The 13,883-nt window shown below is 39.4% G+C and overlaps 1 protein-coding gene across 4 annotated transcripts in view; it reads right to left on the bottom strand.

Moving 5' to 3' along the window:
• Positions 1–1,275: 1,275 nt before the first annotated feature.
• CBLB (Cbl proto-oncogene B) overlaps positions 1,276–13,883 on the bottom strand; it is a 194,754-nt gene continuing 182,146 nt past the window's right edge. For 3 of the 4 annotated variants that reach the window (XM_073306566.2, XM_073306585.2, XM_073306595.2), the window contains exons 18-19: positions 13,326–13,445; positions 1,276–4,188 (exon numbers count right to left, since the gene is read on the bottom strand). In XM_073306566.2, coding sequence (XP_073162667.2) covers positions 3,926–4,188; positions 13,326–13,445 — 383 coding nt within the window. In that variant the 3' untranslated portion in view covers positions 1,276–3,925. The remainder of the gene's footprint in view (positions 4,189–13,325; positions 13,446–13,883) is intronic. The other variant, XM_073306576.2, reaches the window with a different exon arrangement.

Here is a 13,883-nt window from a genome sequence, read left to right as displayed (position 1 = left end):
CCTTATAGCTTCTTCTCTTAGGAATTTTTTTAGCACCTCAGAAAACAGAATAATGATGCTTAAATAAACCACTGTCTAAGTATTTATAATTCAATATCCTTCTACTGTACAGATACGTTCATTCTGTAGGGCTTTTAAGCTGTAAAAGGTCATTTTAGGTTGTGGTTTTTTAATTAGGTTTTTTTTTTAATTTATTAGCTGAATTTGGAAAGTGAAATAACTGGAATGTAGTTGATACACTAGCAATGGGGGTGGTTCTAAATGCCTTGATTCACCGTATTTTACACTTGTCTTTCTGGCTTTTAAGACAGTGCCCAATCTCTATAAAGTATAATCTAGGATAACTATGTTCTTCTGAAGCCACAAGCAGCAATATTCAGGATCATAGCCAAACCACCGAAAATCAAGGACCAACTTGGTATTCTGTTAACATTCATTTTATAAAATATCTTACAAGAACAGATAAAGTACTCGAGGTTACATAATAACCAGAATTGAAAAAGAATGTTGAATAAAATATAAATTAATTGAACACATCACTATGTTTATCACGCTAGACAAGTTTATAAAAGGCATTTTCTGATAAAATAGTTATTTGGAAGAAAACCCTTCAAAATGGAAACTATTGCAGTCCTTTTCAGGAAATCAATCCTAGAAGCACTAAATTCCAGGTCAACAAGCAGTACCTGAATCCATTTAAAATATACCATTCATCTGGTTCCAAATTTGTCCAGCTTTAAGACACAAATTCAAATGGTTACCAGTTCAGAATAATCAGTGCAAAGTAAAGCTTCAAGCTGAAATTATGAGAGGAAATGATTTGGATACAAAAATCTAAATTCACACTATGAAAAAGTCTTTGCCAGATGTGCACTTGGATTATGCAACGTTGACCCATTTGATCAGTGGCCATTTTAGGTTTCTAGCCAACCCATTAATTGGCTAATCACATGTAATTAATTTATTTCAGCGCAGTTTCAGTTTTTAACCTATCATCTTTGGAAAGGATCCATGCCGTTGATGTTCATAAGTATTGCTCACCTTCTGATTCAGCAAATCTGATTAAAATGCAGCAATTTTGCATCAAGGAAATAAATGCAGATGTTGGCATGGTGGTCTAAAGGAGGCTACTGTAGAAAATAGATCCGTAGGCCCCACTTTTACACACACAAGCATTTGAGCAACTTCATTTGAGTATACCCAATACAGTCAGTCGTGTGCTTAAAGTTACATATGTTCACAGGCATTTGCAAGATTAAACCTTTATTTTTTAAATTTTTAAAGACATTTTAGGGAACCAAATTGTCAGATTTACCTCCCTCAAGCCTATTAAGTCCTGTGCAGTAAACATCAACAGTCTAGCAAGGCAATTTCACTCAATTTGGCTTTAAATCTATTAACTGAAACAGGTCTGAGGCATCTCATGTTCCATTGTGTAAGAGTGTCTGATTCGCTTTATCATCTAAAGATGAATGGAATTTTTAGAGTGTAAAGCCACTACCTATGCTATTACATTATAAAGGTTTTTAAACACATGTACAAAAAACAAGTCATGCCAAACAGGCTGGGAATGCTATTAAAAAGCTAGAAAGAGCTTGTGTAGAAATAATTTTAAAATATTTTACATGACTATTCTTCTTGCTTCTTAATTGAAACACGGTGGTGTCATTTATTTTAAGATCCTGAATATAATTTAGAAAAGAGAATCCATGCCAGTTTTATCCAATATGATTGGAAATTCCAACACATGATCTGCAGATTGTTTGCTTCTCTGTGCAATGCATTTTTTTCCATCGTTGCTATTACTGGCAGTTATGTTAGAGCTATAATTAAGCAATTCTAATAAAATCGCAACATTTATCTTAACAGCATGTATCATTTTGAATTTATATTTGACTGAAATGCTAGAATGTTATCAATATGATGCAGGAAAGAAACCAATCGAAAGAGCTGAAAATAGCATACTTTGTGACAAAAAACGGGGGGGGGGTTACTTAAACACAGAATACTGAGTAAAACTTCAGCCAAAAGCTTTTGTTATCCCTACCCAAAGAATGAATACTGAAAGGAAGCTGCAAATGCCCTTTTCTAGTACATGAAATCATTTGCTTAGATTGAAATAGAACAGAAACTCATCCCTGTAGCTCAAATACCTCTGATCATTTTGTTTCACTGGACCAAGACAGATTAATGATGGCCATCATGCCATGCTTTGTGATCCTGAAAAGGAATGATTTCTTTAAAAAAAAAAAGAAGCTGTTAATGAAATGATATGATAATGGCAATTTCCACTGGGTTTTCTAGTGACTTTGAATTCCTTACTTGAGATGTTTGGCTGTCCATAAAACTTTAAAATAAATCCATTTGTCGCTGAGATCTGATCTTCTAAGTGGTGTAACTTTTACAACTTGCCATGAGTAAAGGAGAAAACCGAAAGACAAAAAGGAAATAAATATATACCACAACCTAAGTTTATCACAACTTGAAAGATCATGTACTGGCCATATTTTAAAATACTGAAACTACTCTACCCTCCACGTGGTTCATCTGTTCAACAGTAAGGGGGGGGGAGGGAGAATTTCAGTGTTTTCCACAAAAATAGGAAAGCAGCAATATGAGAATTACTGTGGAAAGTCTGGACTCTTAATTTGAGTCTCTAGTAAGAACAAAAAACAAAGGACTTGATTTGGCTTGCATCAATCCATGCTTTAAATTAAAAAAAATAAAAATAAAAATCAGACTGAGGTAACACTGTTCCATCCAGGACAAAGATCTAAGATGTTTCCATCTCTGCAGGGACAGTGAATAAGTGAATTTGGGTATGAAACACAGTCTAATGCAATAGTGTGAACAGAGATTACTAAAGAACATTGTAAAAAGTATTCCAACAGTAGCATTAGGATTTAACAGTGCATCACTCATGTCAATATGAACTGGTCCCTAAAGCCATGATGAACCAGAGGACAATCACTCGAACAGGAAATTAAGTGTCATCCACTTTTCAGAAGATAGGACTGTAATTTACCTGATCATTAATATAATTCAGCGAGATTCCCCATTATTTAGTATGCCTGAGGATACTTAAGGCATGAACAACAGGTGCCCTTGGTATGTAACTTAAGTACAACATCGACATTTGCATTTTAAAAGCTGTCATGTCATGTTCTTTAGTTTCATTACTGCATGTGTTTTTGTTTTTTTAAAACTGGAAATTACATGGATCAAGACCTTGAAGACTATAGGTCACAAAATCCATAATAAAAATAAAAGCTGCCCAATGTCACTGTCAAAATACCTTTAAAAAGGCAGTTCATAGACAAAAAATAACGCATTATACATTCAGATTTTTTTCCTCTCAATAACAAAACAATATCAGAAGAAAACGCTCAGTAGTGAAGGCCACATACTTTTTTTTTTTTTGCGCATTTGTTTGATAAATTGAAATGCAAAAACCACTAAAGCCTCTTATAAAAGGAGAAATGGAAATACAGAGCTTCTGGAAAAAAATGATTTAGTGATGGGGTGGTCAGCATGGAAAATGTTGCAAATGCTACAGCTGAACTGACCACCATACAAGGGAATCTAACAGGAACACAGTACAAGTGTCAACTAGAAAACTGTTAACTTGCCAACTTGTAAACAAGAAAAAAAGCAATTCACAGATTCAAAGTTCAAGGGAAGTAAACTTCTTAAAATAATTTTGTCAGTTCAACCCTGATTTTAAAAGTATGGCTAGCAAAAATACAGAAGCCTCAGACCATCTATGAGTCTTGATCAGAGCAGCCGTCTTCCTTTGATAAACTGCTGGAAACAGACCCTCTTCTAATGATGACAAGAGAAGAAAACTTTTCTCTCAAATTCTCTCTCTTGCTCTCAGTTCTAAACATACACACACAATTCATCTGCTGCAGGGACTTGCATGCTGCTATAGATTGAGACGTGGGGAGACTGGTGGAGGAAAGCAGGCAAATTCTCTTAAAATACTACGAGCCACATCGACATTATTCTGGGCTATTTCAAGTGCCCTCTTCACTTCTTCAAAGGAAAAGCCCTCTCCCATAAGTTTTGCAATTTTTGCATCCACATTTTCCAAGGAGGTGTCAGAGTTGTATGCTTTTCTATGGTGGATTTCTGGTGCAGTCCTGCGAGGAAGTGGTTTAGGGGGTCTGGCTGGTGCTTGTGAACCATCTGTTTAAAAAAAAAACAGAGACACAATCACTACAAACTGGTTTAAACATGATGTAATGAGGTAGTGCCCGGTAGTTCAGGCCTCAAATTTAGGGAGAACTCAAAACCAAGTTTTACGAAGCCTATTAATAGGACTGTTTTAATGAATTCCCTTCTTTAGTTTTGAAATTCTTGTAGAAACTGTATTAGAACATTCGCCAGAAGTGTTCACAACCTAAACAGTGCAGCATTGTGTTAATAATGCAGTAAGAATCTGAAAGTGGAAATGACTAGTCTATATTTGCATTGTCCAAACTATGCAAAAAAAGTATAAACACAGCATTAGTGGTAAAAATTAAATCTGAATTTTAATTGTCACTCACTCTCAACAATCTGAGATTTTATTAACATGACCAACAAGGATTTTTTAAAAGAAGCTTTTCTTTTTAAACCCCCCCACCCATCATCTCACATTTTATTCACTGGTTTATTCAGGAAATTGCACAAATCAGTAAACTATGTAAAAGAAGATGTTCACCAAATAAACCTGAAGAGGAGAAACTAGCACTCACTTGTACATCATGAGAACATATTTCAGTCATTTGTAGTTTATTTCATGCATGTCACGGGTGCTTGCTACGTAGAAAAATCATTATTTCCTGATTCTGTTCCTCAAAAAAACTAATAGTCCAATGAATTTCAGTGGTGAGAAAAAGATCCCTAAATCTTTCTCCCCAAGTATCACAGTTCATACATTTCAGATGTTGGCTGGGTATGCTACTGCCTTTCTGCAGTGCTCCATAAGAACGTTAACCTTCACAGTTAACACTGCCGCTAAGAATCATGATGTCCTCATGCAAAGAGCGAATAACCACAGCTTCTAATCTTTTCAGTCAAGGGGTTAGGACTCAAGTAAACTTGGTACTTTGCCCAAACCTCTTTATCCTTGCTGAGGCAACACTAAGAAGCTTAAATACAAGATGGCATAGAGCAGAAATGCTTTGAGTGGGATGTATGTGGTTGGGGTTTTATTTATTTATTTATTTATTTAGGCTTTCAATCCTTTGAGAAGAATTCTGAAAAGTTCTGCTGACAATAAATAGTGTTCCAATGATATGGAATTAGAGAAAGCTTATGGCAATAACATTTTCCAGTTTATTTACACTGGTGGCAATAGCATTTTGTTTTTTCAAATCTTCTAGATATATCTTGTAATGCAAAGGAGCATTATATTTTCATTATCGAAGTCATACAGCTATTCAGTTTTGTACAGGGAGACTATCTGGATTGTAATCCCACAGAGCACGTTAAACATCTCCAATGGATCAACCTAGTCATTCATATAGCTCAGTTGTTAACTTTTACTGCAGCCTGCACCCCTTTGGTTCTCAAAATATGTTCTCACACCCCTTACCAAGAATCCTTGAAGTAGGTCAGTTCTTTAAACCCAAATATATTTGTTTGTATATTACAGTAATCGTTAAAAAATGTATAATGTTAATAAATACATAGGTTTGATGAAACAAAGTAGTTGTGCTTTCATGCCTCTGCTTAATTTGTGTTTGATGATTTACCTTCTAAAAAAATCTGGCATGTCTCACACCCCCAGAAAGGGCATCTCGCACCCAGAGGGTGTGCGTGTACCCCAAGTTAAGAACCACTGATATAGGTCGACTCAAGATGCATTTCCTGACTCAGTTTTTATGCATTCAGATAAGCTTGTTTGCATCAGTACAGGAATTCTATTGTTAAGTCAGACAAGATCCAGGAAATATTTTTCTAGAAAGATGGTGGGGTTAATGTAACAAATAGATGAGAGTAATTTTATTCAGATTTCATCTTAAAAGACTGGGTTGAATCTTGTGCTGGAAACATTGCTTATTTCTGCACAACATGGTGATGAGAAAAACAGCAGATTGGATTATTTTGTCTTTATAAAGGACACTGAAGATGAAAAGTGCTATATAAATGCTAATGATAAAAAGACAACACAAGACAGGTTTGAGCCTACTAGGGAAAGGGGCGTGAAATACTTGTAGGATTAGATGATTAGCAATATTTCAGAAAGTTTACTTACCAGTAAGAGAGGAATAAGTAAAATCAGGAATTCAGACTTATTTTACAAAACTCAATTTACAGTATTATTGAAGAATAGGGTCCATAATTAAAATCAAAGCATGCACAATACTAGAAAATTGCAAGACAAATAATGTAACATATGTAAATCTGAGGCTAAAAATATGACTATCAAAGCAATTTTAGAAAAATCATTATGGAAGAAAAGTATCTAAAGAACAAATAATACAATTAAATTTGATACAGTTTGGGGGGGTGTCGGTGGGGAGAAGGGGGGGGGGAGAGAGAGAATGTGAATGAATGAATAACTAGTTCTGGCAGCTCCAATCTGAACCCAAAATTGGAGTTTTTTCTTGACTAAAAGCTTCATGCTGCCTAAAACCTGCTGAAACAAATATAATTTAGGGAGACCATTTTTAATTCTTTCTGAAGATTTGCAACATATATTTTCTTCTCATTCCACCGATGTCTCTATAGCACAGGTCCTTTTAAATCTCCAGCTCTCACTCTCTGTGTAACTCAATTCCCCATTTTTTTAAAATGCTGACACCTCTTCTCAACATCTTCACATCCATATAAAATTTTAGCGGACTATGGGTATCCTGTTAGATTCTGAGTTTAAAAATATTAAGCTTAAACTGCACTTCCATCTGGACACAAAGAGTCAGAGGCATTTAAACAGGCCTTTCTTTCCTGCCACACACACAGATGTGCCAGCCACCTTGGATTCTTAAAAAAAATAAAAATCTCTAGTTGAATTTTCAGTTAATTGTATATTCATATAATTCAATTAATTGTTTCAGCCTCTGAGCAGGCAGCCTCAATCACTCACATGTCTGCTTCTATGATGCCTTCAACCCTTAGGAAACTAGTTAATCCCAAAGGAGATAATGCCTGGGGACCGGCTAATTTAATAAACACCTATGGCTCACTAGCAGAAGGTTAGGGGGAGAAAGTCTGTGGTGGGGAGAAAGGGACCTCCTAAGCTGCTGAGAGGCAAGGATAAATCAGGACTCTCACTGCCTGGGTAATGATGTCAAATAGTTTCATTTCCCCCTGCAGTGAGCCACACACTCTGTTCCCTTCCTGCTTTTTAAACACATCCCAGCTTCTGCTACTGCCAGTCTGGGAAGCAGCAGGGATAAACAGCACCATGCAAGCATGCCTGCTGGAGGGTGAGAGTGAGGAAGCAAGCTTGTCTTGTGAGGGTCTCTGTGGAGTGGAGGAAGGCAGACAAGTCTATTTGGGGTAGAGGAAAAAACACCTTCGAGGGGATATTAGAGAGGCAAGGGGATCTTTCATTTTGAGGAGCTGAGGGAGCCTGAGTGAAGAACTTTGCTGCCTCACTGTAGAATGCTAAAAAAGCGTAAATCTTCCTCAGAGCCCTAAAGCCTGGGGCTCAACAAGGCATCACAGTGCTCAAGCAGATGCTTGCAGACAAGAGGAGTCTGAACTATATTTAAATCAACCTTTAAGTATGTAACAATAGCAAAAATGCACCAAGCCGGATGAATTTTTCTTTTGTCATTTATAAATAATTTAAAGAGAGGCAAGCATGATTTTACATTTATATTTATTAGCGCACCCCAGAGCAATGTGGACAATGGCATAACAGTGCATTAAAAAGGCCAGATTGTAGGCAGGGCTCCGAAAGCCACACAGCTTTGAACCCATTTCGCACAGAGCATTTAAGTGCAATACTAAGGAGATACAATAAATGTATACACATTCTCCTCTACCTTGCATCTTGGGTAGTCATTTACATTTGAGCAAAGTGAGTGTGGAAGTCAGACTGCTCCATTTACTCATACCCAGTGATGAGCTGCCAAAATCTTAACTGGTTCCCTCCTCATTGCATGAGGGGTTCATTGCCCACCCCCACGCCCCAGGACTCCTGCCTCATCCAACCCCCCAAGTTCCTTGACACCCCCCCCAGGACCCCTGCCCCATCTACCCCCCTCCCCTGTCCCGACTGCCCCCAGAACTGGGCAGGAGGGTCTCGTGGGCCACCACAGTGGGTGCCCACCCCACCCAAGAGCCAGAGGGACCTGCTGGAGGGCGAGGTGGGGAGTCCTGGTGGTGCTTACCTGGAGCAGCTCCCAGGAAGCATCCGGCATGTCCTTCTGGCTCCCAGGGGCGGGGAAGCATAGCTATGGGGGGAGCAACTGCTCCCCCCACTGATCACATCAAAAGTGGCACCTTAGGCGCTGACTCCCTGGGTGCTCCAGGCTGGAACACCCACGGGGAAAATTTGGTAGGTGCAGAGCACCCACCAGCAGCTCCCCACCCCATGCCTAGCCCCAGATTACCTCCGCTCTGCCTCCTCCCGTGAAGGCACCGCCCTGCTTTGCTTCTCCGCCCCCCACCCCCAGCTTCCTGCGAATCAGCTGTTCGGCAGGAAGCCTAGTAGGGCTGAGAAGCAGGCGGTGGCTTCACACTCAGGCCGAGGGTGGCAGAGGCGAGCTGAGGTGGGGAGCAGTTCCCCTGCGTGCCTGCTGCAGCGTGGGCGGCCCTCCTCACGCCCCCCCGCCCCCGGGGTTACCTGCTGCAGCGTGGGCGGTCCTCCTCACGCCCCCCCGCCCCCGCTCACCTCTGCCTCCCTGGGCCTGAGTGCGAAGCCACCGCCAACTTCTCAGCCCGCCCCGGCTTCCCGCGCGAACAGCTGATTTGCAGGAAGCGGTGGGGGGGGCAGGGGGGGCGAGAAGCAGAGCAGCGCCTTCAGGGGAGGAGGCAGAGCGGAGGTGAGCTGGGGCCGGGGGTGGAGTGGGGAGCTGCCGGTGGGTGCTCCGCACCCACCAAATTTTCTCCTTCGGTGCTCCAACCCTGAGCCTAAGGCAGCACTTTTGGCCGGTTCTGAAAGGGCTTCTAAATTTAACAACTGATTCTAGCGAACTGGTGGGAACCGGCTCCAGCTCACCACTGCTCATACCAGTTGTAGCATGTAACACCTGCTTTCCACAGGTGTAATTGACTGCACAAATGTCCTAGGTAGTGGAAATCGCAGCTGAGCAAGAGACGAAAAGGTGATAGTGTATGTGAATGAGAGAGAGAGAGAGAGTTCTAGAATCAGTGATTTTTCCCCTCATTCTATTCATTATTTTTACCTGAACTCCCTCAGAAATTATACCATCACAATGTTTATGTTATATATAAATCCTCTGGAACAATGAAAAAGTGAAAAATTGAAAGCCATTTTTGAAATTTTCCATGCTACATAAATTGCTGTGTTTAGTACTTAGATGCCAAAGTGATAGATGTCAGAGACAAACAACATACTATATTTTACCATATGCAACCTACTTTCTTGATATTAAAGAATTCTAAAGGGCTGTCAAAATATACCTGATAGCTCTCTTAATAATGAGAGATACATTTGGCCTTACAAGTCAGCAATCAAGTTGAACGTTATAGTAAGGCAGGTATTCCCATTTTATAAATAGACAGCCTGAGGCACAGAGGGGTCAAGTGAGAAGGTGTACCGTGAGTCAGTGGTAGTGTTAGGAATAAAATTTACTCTAATTAGTGGACTACATTCACTTCCTTTCTAACACAGGTCCAACAGCAATCCTAAAACAGGTTTGGAACGAACAACTGCTGGCTATCAGAGATGAATGATTAAAGAATACCTCAAACACGAAGTTATATTCTCCATACAAGGTTGTCTTTTTGAATCCTGGAGTAAGCTGAATCTGTTCATTCTGAAACTTATTAATTCCATAGGATGGAATTACAACCACTACAAATACAACTTTCCAATTATAGCATAGCATGATTTAACAAACAGTTGCATTTAATTCAAATTAAACTGAAAACTTTTATGTACGTAGTAGCATGCTGGATTAGTATATTTATAGCGGAGGTTAAAGCATATGGATATTTTTAGAAGATGTTTATGCAAATCATCTAGGTAATGAAGTATTTACTAAGCAATACCAAGAAAACTATTTGGATCTTAAATAGCAAGAAATTAAAAATTTCTCTACATCAGCTTCCTTTGTGGAGGGCTTTAAAATATACCAGTCCCATGAAAAAAGCATATCCATTAAAAGACTATGCAGAAATGTAAATTACCGTGTGAAAAGCAGGCAAATCCTTTCTAAGTGAGCTTTAAAGAGAAGCCTTAGAAATAACATAATCGATGAAGCAACCATTGTGTTTTTATATTGGCACAGAGGGAAAACGGTATGCCTTGTTGTTGTAGCTGCGTCAGTCCCAGGATATTAGAGAGACAAGGTGAGTGAGGTATTATCTTCTTCAGAAGAGCTCTGCATAAGCTCAAAAGCTTGTCTCGCTCACCAACAGAAGTTTGCCCAATAAAAGGTAATACCTTACCTACCTTGTCTCTCTAATACCTTTAGGGTAATCAGTTTATTATATTATCACATATGTATATTAAAACAGCACCCAGAAGCCCTTCAGTCAGAATCAGGGCCCCATTCTGCCAGTCAGAAAGACAAGAGCCCTTCCCTGAAGATTTTATAAACTAACACGCACTGTAAAACCAATAATGCTATCTAAATAGTGAGCACCAACATTCTGTTAGGGGAATTGTAGTCTTGAAAATGCTATCGTTTATTTGAGACATCAAACTGAGGTTCTAAACAGTGGTGATCATTAAAGATCCTCTGGCACTTTTCATGCTTAATCCTGCCTGTAGTTTCAACTGGAAAATGTGTTCTTCACTTCCTGATCTATACTGTAGTATACTGGTGTAACACACTGTTAAACGAACAATGTCAACTTTACGGTATTTAAAAAAAAAAATCACACTTTGGTTGGAAAATCTATCACCTACTGTCGTGGCAAGTAACACCTACAATTACTAAAACTGACAGACAAGATGGAAAAAATCATGTTTTTCAATGTGTTCATTTTGTACATTTGAGAATAGTTTGCACACATACAATTTCACTGTTTGCCCTGAACAGTTCATCATGGCCCAGACCTAACAGCTACCTGCACATGACTCAGTGCAACTACTCACATGATTAACTCAGGGCCTCTGTTGGCCAGTTTCCCCTGATTGTACGGGCTTTCATGCAGCAAAAAGGAGAAAAAATACATTTGTAAAGAACAGGAAAACTGACCGCAAATAGGCAAAGGACTCAGGGATTGGGGTAATAATGAAACTACTTTTACTTTATTTCTTTTTAAACTGACTAGGTTTATGGTTGACAGTGTCCCTTTAATTAGCTGCTGTGTTGTACTGCAAAGGCAAGTACATTCATTGGTGTATTAAGTGATTTCTACTGTACATAAAAGGATAGAATCATAGGACTAGAAGGGATCTCGAGAGGTCATCTAGTTCAGTCCCCTGCACTCGTGGCAGGGCTAAGTATTATCTAGTATTATCCCTGACGGGTGATTGTCTAACCTGCTCTTAAAAATCTCTAACGATGGAGAGTCCACAACCTTTCCCTAGGCAATTTATTCCAGTGCTTAGCCACCCTGACAGGAAGTTTTCCTAGTGTCCAATCTAAACCGCTCTTGCTGCAATTTAAGCCCATAGCTTCTTGTCCTATTCTCAGAAGTTAACAAAATTTTTTTTTACCCTCCTACTTGTAACAACCTTTTATGTACTTGAAAACTGTTATCACGTTCCCTCTCAGTCTTCTCTTTTCCAGACAAAACAAACCCAGTTTTTTCAATCTTCCCTCTTAGGTCATGCTTTCTAGACCTTCAATAATTTTGTTGCTCTTCTCTGGACTTTCTCCAATTTGTCCACATCTTTCCTAAAATGTGGCACCCAGAACTGGACAAAATACTCCAGTAAAGGCCTAATCAGCGCCGAGTAGAGCGGAAGAATTCCTTCTCGTGTCTTGCTTACAACACTCCTGCTAATACATCCCAGAATGATGTTCTCTTTTTTTGAAACAGTGTTACACTGTTGACTCATATTTAGCTTGTGGTCCACTATGACCCCCAGATCCCTTTCCACAGTACTCCTTCCTAGGCAGTCATTTCCCATTTCGTATGTATGCAACTGATTGTTCCTTCCCAAGTGGAGTACTTTGCATTTGTCCTTATTGACTTTCATCCTATTTACTTCAGACCATTTATGCAGTTTGTCCAGATCATTTTGAAATTCAATCCCATCCTCCAAAGCACTTGCAACCCCTCTCAGCTTGGTATCATCTGCGAACTGTGTGTGGGCTCTCTGACATTATCTAAATCATTTATGAAGATATTGAACAGAACCCGCGGGAAACCACTTGATATGCCATTCCAGCTTGACTATGAACAACAGATGATTACTCTCTGGGAACAGTTTTCCAACCAGTTGTACGCCCAGCTTACAGTAGCTCCTTCATAGTAGCTCCTTACAGACTTTCAATCTGTCATTGGATCTGTGTGGGGGCAAGGGTCCAGCCATGTGAATCCAACTGTAGGATTGGATACATTATAATTGGACTGAAATTTTGAGGTTCCTTTTGGATCAGAGATGCTATACATTATAGCCATCTTTTTAATTTGTTACATTATGTTGACTGGGTTGTTACAAACTAGCTATGCTATTTTAGTTGCTTTTGGGTTTCCTGTGTATTTTAAAACGTTTTACAGTGCCCAGAGCCACGGAAGGCACATTGGTACATATCTGAGAGAACAATATATAGGTTTAAGTTCTATTTTGTCCACAGAACAATACAAGAATAAAATTGGAACCAAGAGGCACAGTGGCCCCTGCATGACTTCTGACCTCTTGTGATCCCCAAAGGAACAGGGAAAATACCTTATAAAAAAAAAAGGATACCAGAATTCACATAAGCATTTAATGTCTATGGGTAGGATTAAAAGGAATAATCTTTAAAAGGAAAATTCTTTTCACCGACCCTTCAGACCATAGAATAGATGAGCCACTCTGGGACTTTATGTCCTTTCAGGAGATCCATCTCTATTGTTTCTCTAATGGTTACTATCTGTTTTTCATAGGAAGAGAACTGCCAGCTTTTGTTGTGAATAACAGCGGCCTTTCCTCAAAAACAAGATAGCAATGCACTGGCTGATGTCTGCCAATTTGTCTGAGCTAAGATTACTTGCTTTCTTAGGCTGCTACTTTATCTAACCACAGTTTTGCATCTTACCTGAGGAGGATGGAAGCTGATCATAGTCCTGTGATGTTCTATTAGTTTTGACATTTTCCCCTGTTAATCTTCGAGCAGGAGGCAAAGGAATTACACTAGTAGCTGGATCAAAAAAGAGATCTATAAAAACGAGAGGATACTTAAAGTTAAAAATGTTCGCAAGGTTCATACACACGGGACCAGATTAGAGCTGTATGAACAAGAAGCTTCAGGAGAGAAGGGATTGTGAGTGCAAACAGGGGTGTGTGTGTGTGTGTGTGTGTGTGTGTGTGTGTGTCAAAAGGAACACACACACACACTTACGTGCATTCATGCAGTGGGGATGTAACTATGCCTAGCAATAACCAATGGAGGTGGTTAACTTAATATAGTCTCCCTCCCCAACATATATTAAAGAAACTAGTGATAGGGGTAAGCAAGCTTTGTGTCTGTCTTTGCCAATTACTGAAGACAGATTAAAAAGTCAAAGCAGAAGATTAGAACATTCTCTCTTCTCCATTTTTAGGCCCCTATTGAAGACAGTACTCCAGCAGGTGCTTAACTTTAAGCAATGCTGAA

Source organism: Lepidochelys kempii, chromosome 1 (genome assembly GCF_965140285.1).
Source record: "Lepidochelys kempii isolate rLepKem1 chromosome 1, rLepKem1.hap1, whole genome shotgun sequence".
Lineage (NCBI taxonomy): Eukaryota > Metazoa > Chordata > Testudines > Cheloniidae > Lepidochelys > Lepidochelys kempii.
This window is presented reverse-complemented; position numbering and strand designations above follow the sequence as displayed.